Source organism: Antechinus flavipes, chromosome 6 (assembly GCF_016432865.1).
Source record: "Antechinus flavipes isolate AdamAnt ecotype Samford, QLD, Australia chromosome 6, AdamAnt_v2, whole genome shotgun sequence".
Lineage (NCBI taxonomy): Eukaryota > Metazoa > Chordata > Mammalia > Dasyuromorphia > Dasyuridae > Antechinus > Antechinus flavipes.
This window is the reverse complement of record NC_067403.1, coordinates 1,848,368-1,868,417: the sequence shown is the minus strand read 5'-3', so window position 1 is coordinate 1,868,417 and position 20,050 is coordinate 1,848,368. Positions and strand designations below refer to the sequence as shown.

At 40.9% G+C, this 20,050-nt stretch overlaps 1 protein-coding gene across 1 annotated transcript in view; it reads left to right on the top strand.

Annotated features, from left to right (window-relative positions):
• The window catches only part of STK32B (serine/threonine kinase 32B), a 307,808-nt gene that overhangs the window by 241,587 nt on the left and 46,171 nt on the right, over positions 1 to 20,050 (top strand). Inside the window, exon 5 of the mRNA XM_051965055.1 lies at positions 19,519 to 19,556. Within this exon, the coding sequence (XP_051821015.1) occupies positions 19,519 to 19,556 (38 nt within the window). The remainder of the gene's footprint in view (positions 1 to 19,518; positions 19,557 to 20,050) is intronic.

Sequence of the window (20,050 nt, the reverse complement as noted above, 5' to 3'; positions counted from 1 at the left end):
AAGAATACAAGCCATTCTCCAATTGGTAAATGGTCAAAGGATACCAACAGACAATTTTCAGATGAAGAAATTGAAACAATTTCAAGTCATATGAAAAAAAATGCTCTAAATAACCATTAATCAGAGAAATGCAAATTAAGACAATGCTGAGGTACACATCTCTCAGATTGACTAAGACAACAGGAAAAAATGATGATATATGTTGGAGGAGATGTCAGAAAACTGGGATACTAATACTTTGTTGGTGAAGTTGTGAATTGATCTAAACATTCTGATGAACAATTTGGAATTACACCCAAATGACTGTCAAATTGTACATACCCTTGATCCAGTAATGTCTCTATTAGGCCTTTATACTAAAGGGATCATAAAAAAAGAGAAAAGGACCCACAAGTGCAAAAAGGTTTGTGGCAGCCCTTTTTGTAGTGATGAGAAAGTGGAAACTGAGTGATTGCTCATCAGTTGGAGAATGGCTGAATAAATTATGGTATATGATTATTATGGAATATTGTTCTATAAAAAAGTCAGCAGGATGATTTCAGAAAGGCTTGGAGAAACTTACTTGCAAATGATACTAAGTAAAGTCAGTATAGAATCGAGAGGACACTGTACAGGGCAACAAGAAGAGTATACAATGATCAATTCTGATGGAGGTGACTCTTTTCAACAATGGGATGATTCAGGCCAATTCCAATGATCTTGTGATGAAGAGAGCCATCTGCACCCAGAGAGTGGACTGTGGGAACTGAGTGTGGACCACAACATAGCATTTTCACTTTTTTTGTTATTGTTTGCTTGGTTTTTTTCTGTCATTTCTCCCCCCCTCCCTTTTTGATCTGATTTTTCTTGTGCAGCATGATAATTTAGAATTATTGTGGAAGAATTGCACATTTTAATATATATTTGATTATTTACTATCTAAGAGAAGAGGTGGGAGAAAGGAGGGAGAGAAAATGGAACACAAGTTTTGCAAGGGTGAATTTTGAAAACTATGCATATATTTTGAAAACAAAAAAAGAAAAAAATATTTAAAAAAAAACATTTGAGGCTTGGAAAGATAAAGGCACTTGCCCAAGGTAGTAGAGTTAATAAGCAGCATAAACCTATTCATGGAGCAAACTTTTTCAAATGCTTGACTTATGCCGGGGGCACTATGTATGTCAGGAGAGAGGGATGGAAGAGAAAGGGGCACAAAGTTAATATAAATCAGATATTCTTCACTAAGTTTCAAAGCTAAACTTAGGTTCAGATGGTTAGAATAACTCTGTCTTGTCATTTCACAGTTATAATAAAGGCTTTCCTTTCCCTTTGGAATGAGCAATATACTAGGTTATGTCCTAAACCTTTATGGAAAAATAATTGCATCCTTCCACTCAAAAATCTTGATAGACTGCGATGCATTTAGTCTTTTAGCTTGTTAATAGAAACAGGCTCCTGGATCTTTAACATGGATTTTTAGATAGTTTCAAAGCAAATAAGGCAATGATCCCTTTGTTTTCTTCCTAGTTTGATCATATTGGAGAATTGTATTCAATTCTAAGTGCTATATTTTAGGAAGGACAACGATAAGCTAAAAAAGCACCCAAATAATGACAATGGGGATGTCTAAGAAAATGGAAAGCAAACCTTAGAAGGAAAACTTGAAAGAGCTGAGATTCTTTGGCTTGGAGAAGAAAAGACCAGGAGAGAGGGTAGGGCACAATAGCTATTTTCAAATATTTGAAAGACTTATACCAAAGATACATGAGCCTTGTTATGCCTGATGTCAGAGGATAATACTAAGGATATAAGAAGTTGTAAGGAAAATTTCAGCTTAATGTAAGGGAAAGCTTCTTATAATTCAAGCTGTCCAAAAGTAGAATGGGTCTCCTCAATAAATAGTGAGTTCTGTGTCCCTGAAGACTCTGAAATCAAGGATTTGTGATCACTTGTCTTGGCCATTTGATTAGCTGAACTCTAAAGCTCCTTCTAGTTCTGAGATTGTAAAACTTAACCTTTTGAAACATATCACAGAAACGAATACTCTTGATGCTACTTCAGCTGAGTTTCTATTTCATTTTAATTAAAATTGTAATGTTGAAATTATTCACTTTTGCATTCAAACAAAGCTCATTAGTAGTCTTAGAATCTCCAAGAGTCTTAGAAGAGACCCCAGAAGTCAAAATTTCCCCTTCAGGATCACACAGAATTCTTATTGAGAATATTATGGAGTTTATTCTTCAGGTAAGGGTGTTAAGACATCAGCTATGAGGTTTCTTTGAATGCTGATGTTCTCTGTTGCTCTGAGATCTCATATCAAGCAACAGCCTGAAAGGGTGGATAGAGCCCTGGCTTCATATCTGGGAAGAATTTCTTCTGATACATAATGCCTGGGAAGCTGAGCAAGTTACTCTGTGACCCAAGACTCTGGGCAACTCTTGAAAACCATCAGTTTCAAAAAAAAGTGCTGTGGGAACAGGATTTTCCTCACTGAAAGTTTTCCATGCCCAGTAGAATTACAGGTCTAGTCCCTAACCCTATCTATAATATCTCACTTACTACCATTCTACATACTTCAGTTATCACCTCTATACAAATGATTCCCAAATCCAAAATTTTTACCTTTTCCTCTTCCGTGAAACTTGTTCTGAATCTCCAATTTACTACTCCAGGAAGACTCATCGTGAGTTTAAATCCAGCTGAGACACTTAACCTAGGCCAATGACTCAACCTTATTTGACTCATTTCTCTTCTGTAAAATGAGCTGGAGAAGGAAATGGCAAACCTCATCAGTATCTTTGCCAAGAAAACTCCAGTTGGGGTCACAAAGTATTGGACACAACTGAAATGACTGATCAGTTTTCTACCAGACACTTCCATTGAATAATTTGACAGTCTTCCATATCCTACACATCAAAGAGCCCTTTATCATCTTCTGCCAAAAAACAATTTCCTGTCTCAAGGGTGTTTTTTTTTTTTTTTAATTCTATCAATGGTGATACAATCTACAACCATAAAGCAGCAATAAGCGACTATGGGGACTAAGCATATGGTAGTAAGGAATAAGTTGGCAACCTTGAAATCATTGTGGAGTTTCCCCAATGGGATCTGACCCGATCTCTTCTTTAGTTCTGGGCCCAGCTCACTGTGACTGCTTCATCTTTCCAAGGCAAATGTAAGTATGGGTTAACTCAATTTTTTCCTCTGTAAAATGTGAGAATTGAATTTAGATAATGATGAAGTCCTATGTAAATGTTAGCAAATAATTTACATTCATTATCTCCTTTGATCTTCAGGATAACTCTATAAAGTGACAGTATTATTTCCTGGCACAGAATAGTGGGATCATAAATGTAGAGCTGTCAAGGAAATTTTTTAAGTGACTTGTAGTAAGTGTCAAAGGTGGAGTTCCTACCAGGTTCCATCTGATTCCACGTGTCCAATAAAATTATGTAGTGGTGATTTTAAACTTAAAGATTTTAGGAGTTGCAAAAGACCACTGTTCTCATCTTCCTGAGGTCACAAAGGCAGCATGACTTTGCCAGAGTTGTCTGGTTATTAGTGGCAGGTTTACAACTAGAAGCCATTCTCTAGAGGATTGGTTTAGAGGTCAGACCATTCAACCGGATTCCTAGAGCTGTAGTGCAGCCCACAGAAATAAATGATACAAAAGAAAAATCACAAATCATGCTCTGGATTTGTCTCCCATGAATCAGGCTTAAATGAACATTTGGTTCTCTTGAGATCATATCAGGATGACTTAGCTGGTCAAGAAAACATATTTCAGCTCATGTTATGAAGTATAATAGTTATGGTCATTAAACCTGGGATACCATAGATATCTTTTCCTTTAATAAAGGTCTTTAATAAAGCTGCATTCAATGAAAGTTTGCCTGAGTCATTGGAGAATTTCAGCATGTACAAGATGTCTGACATTTGAGGATTTTTTTTTCCTTCTGGTGAATAAGAATATTTTTTATTTAAGAAGCAAGAAACAAACCATAACTGTTATACTTGGAGACAGTGACTTGCATTCTCTTTTTTGGTTAAAAATTATGAGCTATGTCAGCTCTTGTGGATTCTAGGTAGGGAACTGCCTAAAGCATAATTCATGAGTAATTCATAGTAAGATTTATTTTAAAGTATGACTTTTTGTGAGTATACATATTTATAGTGCTGGAAAATCTTGTTTGACATGTTGTAGGATTTTTATTTTAGGATAATGATACTGAATGAGTACTGGAAACTTGGATCCTAGACTCATGCTTTTTACCAATAAGCTGTCTGAGCTTCAGTTAGTCATAAACTCTTTGATTCTCAGTTTCCTCATCTTGTCAAAAAAGGGAAGTTAGATTAGTTCAGAGTTTTAAAATATTTTTGGTGCCATGGATGTCTTCTCAGAATAATGTTTTTAAATCCATATAATACAAAGAAATGGGATAATGAACAAATTCCACAAAAACCCAGGTTTGTATACCCCAGGTAAAGAACTCCCAGATTAATCAGTTTCTAAGTTTCAGATTTCTACAGTGTGTCCTATATGCTCATCTGTGGCTCAAGAGAGAGTTAAATTAGTATGATAGAAAGAGCACTTATGAAATCCTGCTGTATATATAGTGTATCTTCATTTGAACCAAATATTCCGCAAGGCTCCTTGAAACATACTTGGGGTCCAGGTAGTGACCACACAGTGTGGGAGGTGAGTTCAAGAGGCATATTGACACACTGGACAGAGGGCAAGCTTTGAATCCAGAACAACTGGAATTCAAGTGTTGCTTCTATCTGTGTGATCCTGGGAAGTCATTTAACTTCTCAGTCTGCTAGGCAATACTCTCAAGACTCGAAGTTCTAGAGAAGGTGCTAACCTGCGTTAGCCGAAAGAGACTCCACCCTCAATATTTATCTTCAGCCTCTGCCTTCTTTGCTTTGATCAGTTGACTATGACCTCCTTCATTCCCTTTTGGATATTTTTTCTCTTCCCTTGAACATAATGACAATAGAACATTCTTGGTTCTCTTCTCACTCATCTGACAGTTCTATCTCAACTTCCTGTGCTAGAGCGTTCTCAACTTATTGTGTCCTCACTCTTGCAGAAAAATTGGGGGTTGGGCTCTGATTTCTGTAGGAGAGAATATGCACTATGACTGAGGAACTTGATCAGAAGGTTTTGAGCAGTGAAGGAGTGAAGACTGTGGAGACAATGAGTTTAGATGAATCCATCCAGGAGTTTGACAGTAAAAGGCAGGTGACATGTGGGCTCCTAGCTGAGGGGTTTTGAAGGTCCAGTAGACATTTCTAAAGATGGCAGATATCTCTGACATCTTTTCAGGCATCTGGGGAAAGCCTGAGTGATGAGGAGAGAAGAAAGTTTAGGAAGATGCTCCATCCTGAGGGAAAAGGAAGAGAATGGGTTTGGGGATAGGTAGAGTCAAACTTGATCAAGAAGGGTGACCTTTTTTCCTTGGATACTGGAACAAAGGAGGCAAGGATGCATGAAGACAGAACGATTTGGGGTTGTGCAGTAGGGGAAATGAGAAAAGTCTTGATGAACCAACAGAGATCTTCAGAGTCATCTTTTGTCTCTGGTATTCTGTTTTTATTGTTGTTGCTATCTTATAGAGTGGTTGTGAGAAAAGCACTTTGGGAAAACCTAAAGCCCTTTAGAAATTAACTTATTTTTAAGGCAATAAAGTCAGGAAGATATTTTTTCCCAACCCCATGAAGCTTTTGCGATGTTGTCCTCAATTTAGTATAAACTGTGGTAAGTAATTTGCTTTCTTATGGGATTAATGTATCAATTTCAGGAAGAACATATTGAACAGACCTTAGCCAAAAAGACAAATCTTAGCCTTGTATTACTTTCAGTAATAAATAGCTGTGTAAGGGAGCTCCTGTCATCTAGATTGAAAGGAGAATTAAGTTCAGCCTTTAAGTAGACACTTTGGAGACCCTTTTCCTCCATTTTCCAAATCTTCTTTATAATTTGATGCTTTACTCATGCCATTTCTTGATTACTTGCCTGAAGATACAATGACAATCTTGTTTTATTCATAAAATTGTAGAATTTAGCTTGTCAAAGGAATTGAGAGATTGTCCAGTCCAACTTGCTCACTTTACAGGTTAGGAAACTGAGTCCAAGAGCAGTTAGAATCTCACAGCTAGTTATCGACAGAGGGTCATCGGACAGAGGCCATCAGGAAGTACATTGCAACATTACTGAACTATAGTTCAGTCTCAATGTCTAATTCAGCTCAAAACAAGACAGACCTTGTGCGATAATGGCTTGGAAACCATTGTTAGAAACCAGATGACCTGGGATCAAATGGCATCTCTGGTCATTTGAGTCATTGGACCTTAGGCAAATCACTCTCCCTTCAGTTCTTAAGGTACTTCTAGAAGACTGTGTGTGGTTGTGAATCCTCACCCAGAGATTCTCTTGATCAATGAAATCCCAGGTCTGGGGCCTCTTTCCCCCCTTCACATCACAACCAACATTTATAAGGAAATGACTATATTCAAACATGTGTTTCACACTCGAGGAACCAGGTAGTGTCATGATAAATTAGTCAGGAACACCCAGGTTCGAGTCTTGGACTCCAGAGATTTCCTAATTGTTTGGCCCTGAACAAGTAATTTAAGCCTCAGTTTCCTTGTCTGCATAATAGGGATAATAATGGCACCTATTTTAAGGGGCTGTTATGAGGATTATAAAAGAAAATAAATGTAGAGTGTTTTGCAAACCTTAAATTGCCATATAAATGCTAATATAGTGTAGAAGAAAATGCCCTGACTTTAGAGAGAGGTTAGAATTTGAATCCTTTGTTGTTCTTTACCATCTGTGTAACTTCAGGCAACTTCTCCAGGACTCAGTTTTCTCCTCTCTTTAGTGAAAAGATTTAACTAGACAATGGCCAAGACTCCTTTCCTCATTTATCTAAGGAATTCTCCCAGACACCTATCCCTGCCCACCTCCTTCAATTCTTCCTCCTTCTGTCCTCTGAGTCTCAAGCTTTTTAGTCACTCCCCCTCACTCTTGTCTCTTGTAGTTCCTTCCCTTTTACCTTTAAACAATCACAGGGGACGAGTAAAGAAACATCTCAGCTCCTGCTGAATCCTCTGGGACCTCCCAGAGCAGAACTAAAGTCTGCCCAGGAAACAGGGTTCTTGACACATCTTGGAAGGAAACGGCACTTTCCATTTGTCACATAATTCTCCCGGTTGGATGCTCACATGAAAAAAAAGAACCTTGAGATCTTTTTTTTTTTTTTTAACATAACAACAGTTACAAGATTTATTTAAGCCTAATCCCTTGAAATAGACTCTGCCTTCGAGCCCAAGCTCCCAAGGTAATAATAAAGGTGGAGAAAGGAAATTGCTTCTCCCTTCAGTGCCATCCTTCAGCTGGTCTGTTTGTGTTGCCAGGATTTATGGAGACTTGACAATACAATGGGAGGGGTTTGATTCCCACATGGCAACATCAGCCAGGGCTTTATTGCGTTCAGCGCTGGTCATTAGGTTAGCACGGGGCTGTCTTACTACTTGGACATCTTTTCACTAGTAAGATTCAGGGAATAACGAAATCCTTCTCTTCTTCTGGGCTGTTTTTGCTGGGAGTGAGGATGGGCAAACAGAATGATGACAGAGGCTGGAAAATCAGCAGCTTTTGGGAACAATGAGGGCATCTTCCAGTGGCCCCAGAGCACGGAGTCCTAGCGAGGCTGCAGACCACAGTGGTCCTTTGCAGTCACATTACTGTCTACGTGGACTTCAGAAATCCTCGAGAGCCTTGATCAGTCCGACCCCCTCTTTTGGAAGACAAGGAATGAGAAGTCCTGACTAGTGATGGGTTTTTTGTCCAAGGACTCGTAGTCTCAGAGGGATGGAAGCAGTGCTGGGACAATATACCCGATGATTACCATAATGAATGTGAAAATAGCACGTACATGGAGCCAAATGCTGAGTAACTGGAATGATGATCTTGGACCCTGGGAAAACAGAAGACGAAACGGTGTTCTCTTTTCAGTGGAAAGTGTCAGTGATGGACTATAGGTGTGGAATGTCACCCGTCTTGTCCTTGTGTCCAGTGGCTTGGCTTGATTGTTCTGCTCTGTCACAAAGCGGGGGTCTATATTTATGTGTTTTAGGGGAAGGATCACCCCCGGAAGTGACTCTAATATTTAAACAAAATACATTGAAAAAACTTATTTTATTTACTTTTGTTGCCCAACATCCTCCAGCCTCTTGGTGGTGGATTCTAGGTCCATTGCTTTCCCTCCATCCATTATATAGCATTCTACTCTCTGCAATGATGCTTTTCAATCCATTCCACAGCCAAGCAGAAGACTTTGCACATAGTAGGTACTTTATAAATATTTATTCATTGGAATCGAAGATCCTAGCAGAATCACTGGTTAGGGAGCAAATGCCAAGTAGAGTCAGCTTGGTAATGAGCATTGGGCCGAATGAAGAGAAAACGCAATCACCCCCGAGTTCCCGTCTCCACTCCCCAGTTTCCATCAACGTTTCCATCTTCAGTTTCAAGCTCTGCTAGCCAGGCCTTTCCAGGGACTGGGATTTCACCCTGTCACTGCCAGAGCACGTGTGGCTTGTGGCTGTCTTTAGCCCAACCGCCTGCAGGGGTGGGGCGTCCCAAATGAGGCTGAGTGCTGCAGAGTCTCCCCCTGATCCTGCCTCCCATTTGTGGAGCATTTTGTCATTTTCCCATCGCAGAGTCAGGCCGGTGCCATGTAAAAAGCGCTGGATTTGGAGGCAGAAGGCCCGGGCTTCGGTCCCAGGCCTGGCCCCCCGGGTTCCATGACCTTGGGGAAATTGCTTTCCTTCTCCTGCTCTGAGTTCCTGCATCTGCACCACAAAGGGAACGAGTGGGCAGCAGAGGGTACACAGACAGAAAGAATATTGGCCCCAGGACCTGGATTCGAACGTCGCTACTAGTGCTTATTACATGTTTCCCTGGGCAATTCCTTCAGTCTCATCTGAAAAAGGAAGAGAGGGGACCAGATGATCTCTGAGGTTCCTGATGGATCTAAATGGTCTGGGTGTGTGAAAAGTGTGTGTGAGTGTAGAAATATAGGCATATGCACACAAGGCACATGTGTACACACAGGTACTCACATGCTACTTGTGCATCGTAAATGGAAAGCTACGTATGTGCACACATTGTATATGTACACATGTATATATATTATACTGTACATACTATATATGCATGCTATGCATACTGTACACATTTTCTGTGTATAAACATATGTGCACACATAGGTGCACATGCACACACATGTACATGCATGCTGCATGTGCTCATGGAAAGCTGTGTATGTGCACGCACTGTATATGTGCACATGCATGTTCTATGCTATATGTGCATGCTATTCATGCTATGTGTACTGTACATATTCTGTGTATAAATAAATATATATGCACACATAGGTACACACGCACTGCACATAGTGATATATTACATGTATGTATGGAAATACATACACATGTGTGCAGCCTGGCTATGTGCACACATATGCATGTGACACACAATGCATTGTACATGTATGTGAAATATATGTGCACAAATATATGCATGTGAGCACATTTTTATATCACACAGATATGCACATGTATGTTCTACACATGTGTGCATGTGTTTTGGGGGGATGATGAAGATGAACCTGTGGCTTCATTTGTTCTTTTTGTGCATGAAGTAATTGGGGTTAAGTGACTTGCCCAGGTCCACGCAGCTAGGAAGCGTTAAGTGTCTGATGTTGGATTTGACTCAGGTCCTCCTGGCTTCAGGGCTGCGCTGCCTGGCTGCCTCTCTGTGGTTTCACTTGCATGAGGAAAGCGAAGGGGTCACGTTTGTGTGGCTGAGTAGAGAGAGAAAGGGCTTCAGAGTCCGGAAACCCATTTTTTAGCCCGCTTCTGCCATATGCCTGGCATGTAACTCTGGGTGAGACCAGAGTTTTCTCACTTGTAAAAATGAGTCTAGGGCAAGTGTGTGACCTCTGGGAAACTGAGGCTGGTGAATTGCATACGGCTGGGAAATCAGAATTAACAGGGGGTGATGCTGAGCCAGAGGCTCCAGTAAGTCCATCAGCAAAATGGCGAGTCCCTAGAAACAGGAAGACCACCGGCCTGCTTAGGGAGGGACGAGCCGGCACATGTCAACAAGGGAGTCGATTAGAATGAGGGCGGCACTCTCAGTCTGAGTGAGGTAGGAAGATTGTGTGTATGTGAGTGTGAGACAGAGACAGAGATAAAGAGCCAGACAGAGACAGACCCACAGACAGAAACACAGACTCAGAGACCGACGGAGAGATTAGACTAGCTAACCTTATAAACAGTATTTTTTCCAATTACACATCTCTAATTTTCTCAAGGTCATAATTCCAACCAGTCAGTCAACAAGCATTTATTAAGCACCTTTTATACACCAGGGACCTTGCTAAGGGAGGGAGAGGAAAAGAAAGGCAAAACACAATTGCTGTTCTTGCAAAACTCATAGTCTGATAGAAGAAATAAGCCAAAAAAAAAAAAAATGTACAAGGAAGATATACACACATGCATACAAATGTTTATGAACAAAATTATGCCGAAAGAAGATATACACAAATGCATATAAATAGTTATATACATATACATATATGTGTGTATATATATATATATATATAATGTGTGTACACATACATATCACACACATCTACATAGAATATGATAAATTAGAGATAATAAGAGGAAAGCCCCAGCCTTAAGCTTCTAAATGCAATTTGAATCCAGGTTTCCTTGATTCCCAGGTCAATACTCTCTTCCCTGGACAATAATGTTTCCTGCTGTGATGTAAGAGGGGAAAGCAGCTTTGGGTGGCACTTTGTAGGAAAAGAGCCCCGCTTTTGGTCTGAAGGCTGGGGCACCAAGGCTGCCCTGACCCTTGCCACTTGCTAGCATTGGGGTAGACTGCAAAGCTCAGGGTCTCTGTCTTTTTCACATAAAACAAAGAATTAGATGAAAGAGCCGCAAAGATCCCCTCCATTTTCCCCTCCTATAATGTGGGATGCTAGCCAGTGTGTGCCAAAAGTCTCTGAAAGCTTAATACCCCTCAGGTGTCAGCTAAGTTTCCCCCAGTTCTGACATTTTATGTTTATTAAGCCATGGAAGCTTATATTTTCACTATGACTTCGGGGGGTACCATGTATATAAACCTCATTTGCATTAAAATAACTCCCCCCCTTCTCAAATCAAAGTGCCTTTATTTGTTCCTTGGAGTAACCATTGGCAGGAGTAGATTAGATTATGTTTGTCCCTTTTGACAGATCAGAAAATGAAACCAAGCAAGTTGTTGAGTCACACACTCAGTGAGTTAAGGTGAAGGCTCTGCTGCCTTAGACTGGGGCTTCTTCTGAGACTCCAGCCTTTCTATTTTAAAGAAGCAGATTCTATCTGGAGCTCCAGGACTGGTCCTGGAGACAAAGCTTCTCTGGCTCCTCCCAAATCTGGGCTGGGGAAGAAGAGGATTCCTCCTAGAGTCAGGTATCAAAGTGGCCCATCTCTTGTGGGGTTCATGGAATAGAGTGGGGGAAAGCGTGGAGGTGCCGATGGCGGGTGGCTGTGGCGTTCCGAGAATAATTTCTGTTTCGCCGATGTGAGCCTGTGGGGCAGGAGCTGATGGAACAGACCTGTTATCTCAGTATTATTCTATGGGCCAGGGGTGAGGACCCGGCTGCTGCAGAACTTGGGCCCAAGGTACATGAAAGGAAAGTCTGGAGGTATATTCAGCCCAAGAAGTGCTCAGCTGGTCTTCCGTGACTGAACTCCAACCGAGTAGCCAGCTGCCGGCTTCGTGTGTGACAAACAAGATAACATTTCTGACTTGGACAAGGATGAAGACTATCATGGATTTCCCAAGCAGGGTCACCCAGGCTCAGCTTCACTGAGAGATATGGGAAGGAAACTTAGGGAAAAGTTTGCCTTGAAGTAGAACAAGTGGGTGAGAGTAACATCAATTTGTATCTCCTGGTCACTCCAGTGAAGGTGACACTTTAAGTTGTTTTCTCACTTTTGTTTTTAGAATAGAAAGATGATTATATATGAAGCTGAAAATCTATTATGTACAATTTGCTTTTCTTTTAAAATATAATTACTCTACAGGAAGGACATTATGGTTGTTTCTTCCTCCAACCATGCCCCAAAATTTACTCAGGGGGTTGTTGTTGAAAATACTCTCTTATTTTTAGCAAAAAAAGATTCATGTCTCCATGTCCCTCAATATATTTGGCCATCTTGTGTGATCCAAGTCTCCATGAGAGAATCATTAGGCTGAATGACTATTGCCTTAGTAACCGAGTTTGCGTTCAGACACCATGCAGTGAAACAGCTTCTGAAGTGAATTAATCAATTCTACCCATACTGGTATTTGTACCTTGCTGGATTAAAAAACAAAACAAAACAAAAAATAATACAAAAGAAAGTGACTAGCTATTCTTTGTGTTCCAGAAAGATAAGACAGTAGAAAATTACCTCAAATTATAGTGGAAAGGATTTTGGTAAGATGGAAGATACAGTTTCTTGAATATCAAGTTCCCAACTGGTTGATTTGGAAAACATAGTTAATTACAAGCACTAATGGGGTTGACCAAAGGGGCCCATCTCCAGTGATTACAGCCATAGCTATAGCCAGCTTCAATATAGCCATGGAAAGAAGCTACTATATTTAAAATGCAATAAAATTTGGGGGAGAATGGGATAGCTAGATGATGGGACATTGCCTCATTTCTCTCTGAAGTTTCTATCCCTTTCAATCCTAGTCAGTCTTGAGACAGTAAGTAAAAAATAGAGTGTGTACTTACTGCAAACTATAAGGGATCCCAGGCCTAGAGAATTACTTTCCCCTAAATGTTAAATAAAGTTCTTTTAAAATTAATTTTTAATTTATTAATTTTATCTTTTATAATTTAAAATGAATAAATTTTAATTTTAAATTAAATTAAATTTGATCGTGTATGCTTCCAAATCCTTCTCAACTCTAGAACTCTACCTGTAACCCCATACAAACATGTTTTTCTAATCCAAGATAAATTATTCACCAACTCGTTTCATTTTTTTGTACAACATGTAGACGGTGTTTTTGTTATTCTTTTCATAACACTTAAAATCACAATGAGGATGCAGAAAGGCAACTAACTCCCTCCAGAAACATAGGAAGCCAAAATTGCCACGCATCTGCTTGGGATTTTAACATTCAGCAGAGAATGTGTTATATAGCCCATCTGACATTTCTGTTTCATTTCACTGGGGTCAAAAATAATTCATGAAGGACACCAAGTTTTATAGTTCTGCTTACATACTTTCCATAATAATGTCATTTCCCCCGGTTCTTGAATGATCGCATTGTCCCCAGTCTGAGTCATCTCAACCTTTCCCCATTTGTACAGCTTTCCTTCCCTCTTACTTTCTAATTGTGCAGACCAGTTTTGGTGGAGTGAATTTTTAGAACTGCGATATGATCACTAGGAAAAACAGCCCTTATGGAAATAGTCCTGAAGTCATCTCGCCCTGTGATGCCCCGATAAGGAGCTGTGCTACTAAAATGCTGGTCTAATCAAACCCAAAGATATGCATCCAGGACCCCTTTGCACTTTTACTTTTTAATGACTTTGCCTGGTGATCTAGTGACAGCTATGGTGTGTGAGAGAGCCTATCTCTGCAGGGGGAAAAAAAAGTCATACGAGCATATATTTAGAGCTAGATAGGGTCCCAAGCCTCAGATAGTCCAAACCAAGAATCAGGAAACTTAGGCTCCAAGATCTGATTCTTCCAGTCATACAGGTAGAAAGTAGTTGATGTGGATTTGAACCCAGGCTCTGTTTTTAAATCCTGCGCTCTTTTCAGAGTACCAAATAATTGAATTTTTGAACTGAAAGCAATATTAGACTATAGAACGTTTTATCTATATCCTGTTCCTTCATTGGGGATCTACCCACAACTCTATTGTGGGTTATTTAGAAAAAAATATTTATTTATGCTCTTTTATTGACCTTATCAACTCCCATTGCTTCAATCATTTCTATCTTATCCAACTTTAATCTATTCAATAATAGTCTTGCATCACCAATTGCCTTTTGAACTAATCATCCTCTAGTTAAATCAAACTCAACATGGCCCAAAGAGAACCCACTCTCCTCCAGGGACTTGTTCAAGATTAAGCAGCCACTCATCAACATCATCACTGGAATGAACTTTTCCTTTTCAAGCGTGTTGCTCCTCAGAATGATGAACCACACGTTGGGGTTACCCATCCCCATGTCCATGCCTTTGCTTGACCTCTTCCCCTTGATACTCTGTCCCTCCTCGGTTCAGATTCATCTCATTCATTTCTCATGATCTGATTCAAAGTCTACTTCTTCCTTGAAGCCTTCCCTGATCACCTACTCCCTTATGGCTCTTCTTCTTTGGGTTCCTATATCCTAGAGATCAGAATTTAGCACTTCTGGATATTGTCCTCAGTGTAGGGTCTCCAAGAGAATAGGGAAGCCTCAAAGAGCTAGGAGTCACCATAGTGCATGGAAAGCAGGGTCTGGAGTCAGGAAGACTCAGTTATCTTGCGTTCAAATCCAACCTCAGACACTTACTGGAGAGACCTGGACAAGAAACCTAACCCTCTTTGTCTCAATTCCTCATCTGTAAAACTATCTGCAGAAGGAAAGGACAAAGCCCTTCAGGAGCTTTGCTAAGAAAACCCCCAATGGGATCATGAACAGTTGGACACGACTGAAATCACTAAACAAGAACAATAGAAAATGTTGACAAGGAGGCAGCTCTCAGGAACCTAATGATACAGAGTTATTTTTAGTCACATCCTTTGGTGTACTCAGTGTCCAAGACAGTGAGGGGCTCACAGCGTGATTTTTCTCCCTTTGCACCCCTACCACAAACACACACACACACACACACATACACACACACACACACACAACCAGGAACAACAGATCCCAGAAATCACACTGCTTTGCCACATGCAGCTTTCACTTGTTTTTCGTTCTTTCTTCCTAAGACAACCAGCTTCCCAGCTGCAGTGTAGTGGACCAGCAGTAGGCCTGAGAGCTGTGCATTTATTAAAAACCCGAAGGCATTATTGGAGTGGGAAGAGGCTGATCCTCTCATTAGATCGATAAGTAGCAGCTGCTGCCTCTCTGCTCTAGGAGCTCCCTGCCCAGCCGGCTTCTGGGATGGTGCCAGCCAGAAGTCCCACGAAGGAAGGGGCCATGTCTTTCCCATGTTTTGTAAACCACTAGTGTTGTGGACAGTGTGAGACAGGACAAAACTGAGAAGCAGTTATCATCTTTCTGGCACCATATGCAGCCACAACTCTTGGTTTGCTTCTGTAGTAAAGCCAAGATGAGGGAGATAGCACTGTAATGGTGACCGTCAGACATGAATCATCCTTCTGTATTGGGCACAGTTTGGCTTTCTGCTCTTGAGCAAACCATGACCTCTGAATATATCTTATTCTTAATCTATAAAATACAAGAATATGGTGGATGGTTTTTAATAGATACTAGTAACTATTAATGATGACAGGTGGCAAGTGAAGAAAAGCATTTGAAAGTTGGCTCTCCCAGAAGCTCTTTTCTATCCATTTGCTTAATCTATGGAATCATTAGCCTCTGGACTAGAAAGTGTATTCTAGGCCCCCTAGTCTAAGTATTCTTGGCCAAGAGTCCCTTCTGTTATCAAGTCTATAAATGGGTAAGTTGTGGCCTCCTGTAAAGAGAAAGGATTTCTAAGAGAGTGAATATTTCAAGGTAAATGTTTGAAGAACAAGAAGGAAAGATTGGTCGGCCAAGTTGCTTTTGTAGAAAGTTGTTTTGTGTAGGAGATTCTAAGGTGGAAATTTATGGTTTGCTGAAATGGAGTATTGAGTAAAACTTCCTGGGGGAGGTTACAGCCAAATGGCCTGTTTGTCATTTCCAGAACTCAGAATTCCATATCCTGTACCACCTCCTGGCCTTTGCCCAGGCCCTGCCGGCATGCACTCCATTTACATTTTGGACTTTTAGAATCCCTTCCTTTCTTCAAGATTCAGCTCAAGGACTATGTCTGTGGAAAAATCTTTCCTGATTTCCCTTATTGGTTGTTAGTTCTGTCTCTTGCTCTTGAATTCTTATATTATCATCTTCCATGTTTTTATTTTGTATATCTTTTGTACATAATTGTATCTATATCTATTTCTCCCCAGTAAATATAAGCTCATTGAGGCAGGGACAATTTCATTTTTTATGTGCCTGGCACATAGGAGGCATTTAATAAATACTTGGTTGATTGTGATTGATGGACGATATTAGAGACAAAGGAAAGGTCCAGACGAGATGCTCTAAGACAATTTGAGGACAAGAATACTTTCAGTTGGGAAATTAATAGAGTAGGAAGCCCCAAAGTTGATTCTTCAAGGCAAAGATGGATTCTTACAGGTAGGAATGAAGAGGTCTTTCTGGACTGGATTATCAGGAGGGGAAGTCTCCAGGAATGCACAGAATAGCCACCTATCCAATATGGCAAAAAGGGAACATACTGGAATGGGGAAGGGAACTAAGTGAAATAAGGCCAGAAGGATAGGTTGGAACATGTTTACCTGGAAAACTTTAAATGCCAGGAAAATCAGAGGGATAATAGAGGGCCACTGAAAGCTTTTCAGCAGAGGAATAACCCCATTTAACCTGTTTATTAAGAAGATTATTATGGCGGCTCCACGCTCACCCTATCACAATAGATCTTTCCTGCTGACCTAAGTTGCTTTGGCCCAGGCATCATTCTGTAAGTCCGGTCACTCCAGAATTGTTTGGAGGAATGATTTAGGGTGGCTCAGAGGGGAACTTGGGCCAGGGAAGTGCTTGCCTTTACTCCTCCATCTTGGGTGCCTCATTTGTAAAATGAGAAGTTGGACCAGAGGCCTTCCAGGTTCCTTCCTTCCCAATAATCCTAGGCACTTCTGTTACGCTGCAAAGTTTGCAAAGAGCTTTACTAAGATGACTTCATTTGATCCTAACAAGACCTCTGGGAGATAGGTACTATTATTATCCCCATTTTACAGATGAGAAGCATGAGGCAGAGAGAGGTGAAAAAACTTGCCCAGGATCACATAGCTCATAAAAGTTTGACGACAGAGTTGAATGCAAGGCATCCAGATTACAAGTCCCACACTCTCCACTGTTCTGCCATGTCTGGGATCAGTGCAGGAGACATCAGCCCCCAGATTGCAGATGAACCTGAATGAAGCCCACTGGGTTAAAATGACCTGCCCAACATCACGCGGCCGATGTTTAAACTAGCTTTTGTCTCCTGACCCTCTGCCCCTGAAATCAATACTCCTGCTATTACATCTGACCATCTATAGAACCCTCAGGAGAAAAATACTTGTGGGAAGAGCGGGAATTGGGACGGGGAAGAGAATGACTCCTGTAATTCCCAGATATGTCTTTAATCAGTAATGGTGCTAAATGCACTGGGAGTGAGGAAACCTCTTCAAAATCCCATCTCTTGCATTGTATGAGCTTGGCCAAGTCCCTTAACTTCTCTGAAGCTCAGGCAGTTCTCAAGGTATAGTTAGGAGAGAGATTTTCATATTGTTGCAGTTTGGGTAACACTAGCCATTAAAGGCCTTTTGTATCTTCGTGTTGCCCTTTGTAATCCTATGTGTTTTATTTCGTGCATGTGAAAGCTTTATTCTGAGAAGGGATCCCTAAGCTTTGTCAGATGACTACAGAGATTACAAATCCCCGGGCTGGATGATGTTTGAGAACCTTTCTCGCACTATATCTATAGCCCTGTGACCCTTACATATTGTTATAAGCAGAATATCTAACCCTTACATCTCTCTTCATCTCTTTCTCTCTCCACCTGTCTCTTTCTGTTTCTGTTTTTTTGTCTCTCCCTCTTTCTGTCTATATGTCTCTGTCTTTGTTTCTCTGTCTTTTTCACTCTGTCTCTCATGCATTTATCTCTCTATTTGTTTCCATCTCTCTCACTTTGTCTCTATATCTCTCACCATCTCTGTTCCTGTAATGGGCTGAGACCTGAGTTGATGCACTGAGGTCCCAAGCATATGAGGCTAAATAGTAATTGGACCATACTCTATTAATATATATATATGCTTGGAAAAAGAATGGTCCCCACCCACTTTTTGTGCAAGTCCTGATGTGTTGTACAGGAAATGACGTTTTTGGTGGGTGGAGGCAGGGGAGTGAAAAAGGAAGCGGAAAGGGAGACTGCTGGCTGGCCTCTTGACATAGCTGCTCGCATTGCTATTGTGACCGCCCTTCACCTCCGATCCCCCTCTGCTAGCTGGCTTCCTGTGGCAGCTGCCCATATTGCTATCACAATCCTTCTTCACCTCTACTGAGAATAAAGATTGAAGATTTTTCCCTTAACCTGAATTCCTGACTCAGGCTGATTTTAAATATGCGGTCATCACATGTTCCTGTCTGTTTCTTTCTATTTCTCATGTCAGTCTTATCCTTTGTCTCCTTATCTCTCTCTGCTTCTGCCTGTCTGTCTTTGTCTGTATCTGTTTCTCTCACTTTGTTTTTGTCTTTCCCTTCTGTCTATCCAGCTTTCTCTGTTTCTGTCTCTGTCTTTCTCTATCTCTGTCTCTCACTCCCTATCTCTCATGTTTCTGACTCTGTCTTTCTCTGTCTGACTCTTTCTTTTTCTCTGCTTCTGTCTCTCTGTTCTCTCTTTTCTCTTGAGCTGTCTCCCTGTGTCTCTGTCTTTGACTCTCTCTCTCTCTTCTCTCCCTTTCTCCACCACACACACATTCTAAGGCCTTTGAAAGGACCATTTTACACTCTTCTCAAATCTTGTCACTCTACTTCACACACCAAGTCACAACAAACATTCCCTCCCCTCCACCTGCAGACGATTCCTGCAAGTATTATATAAATGGGCTGATGCACACTCCCCCTCTCTCACAAACACACCCAAGGGTCTGATCAAACCTCATTCAATCACCAGCATCAAAGAGCTCTGATGATAATTAATAATAAAGGCTGACTGTTTCCTTTCCCCAGAGATCTGTGATTTCTCAGAGCACAATAATATCCATTACGCAGATATACCATCCCATAAATTATTTAGCACTCCTGCAAATACTGAACATGAGACTTGTTGGGTTTTGTTCCCCCATTAATGAACATTTTCGGGGCACAGTAATGAGAACCACTGGGTCAAAGAATCCATATGGGTGGAATATGCTCACCAATATCTCTTTGTTAAAGTAGCATGGGATAGACCAGAGCAGAGCCCAACAGAAAGCTGAAAAAGGTCTGATTCTGCCTGCTTATGCTGCCAAGGATGCAGAGAAACTAAAAGCCCGCTAACTGTGTTGAAGCAATTATTCTTATCTTTCTAGCTTTGTAAGACTCACAAATGGAGAAAGAAAAGCATGCTAGGGATTAGGAAGTATTTCTTGTAGTAAGCATTGTGCCATTGGTGGAATAAACATTTTGTGGGTGATTTTATTATTATTTTTTTATTTTGCAGAGACATCAAACCAGACAACATATTATTGGATGAGCACGGTAAGCCCCTTTAAGATATTTTCTCAAGGTCAGGCCCACTTGGATTGTCTCTCATTCAAAGGGATGCCGGCAACACTTTCTGTCCCGAACAACCGAGACTATCTCCTAGTAAATGCCCCTCATCAGCTCTCTCTGGGCCCACCCTTCCCTTCGTCACTTTACCTTCTGGCCTCCTTTACTTCTTGCCAACTTGCCCAGAGAGATCTCAGTGGGATATGGGATTAGAAATATGGGAGAAACATGAGGGAGGGAACAGTGGTAGAAATGGAAAGCATCTATATAATGGTGTTAATTGAGGGATATAGATGAAATCATACACACACACAAAAAGTTGGGAGTCGGGAGGTGTGTTTAGGGCAAGAGTTGGGAAGCCAAGGACAAAATTTGGGGGAAAGTATGTTTAATTGAGGTGGAGAATCTAAGGAATTGGCCAAAGAGGTTGAGCAATCAGAGAGGTGGGAGAAGAACCGTGGGGGCTTGGAGTCGTGGAAGCT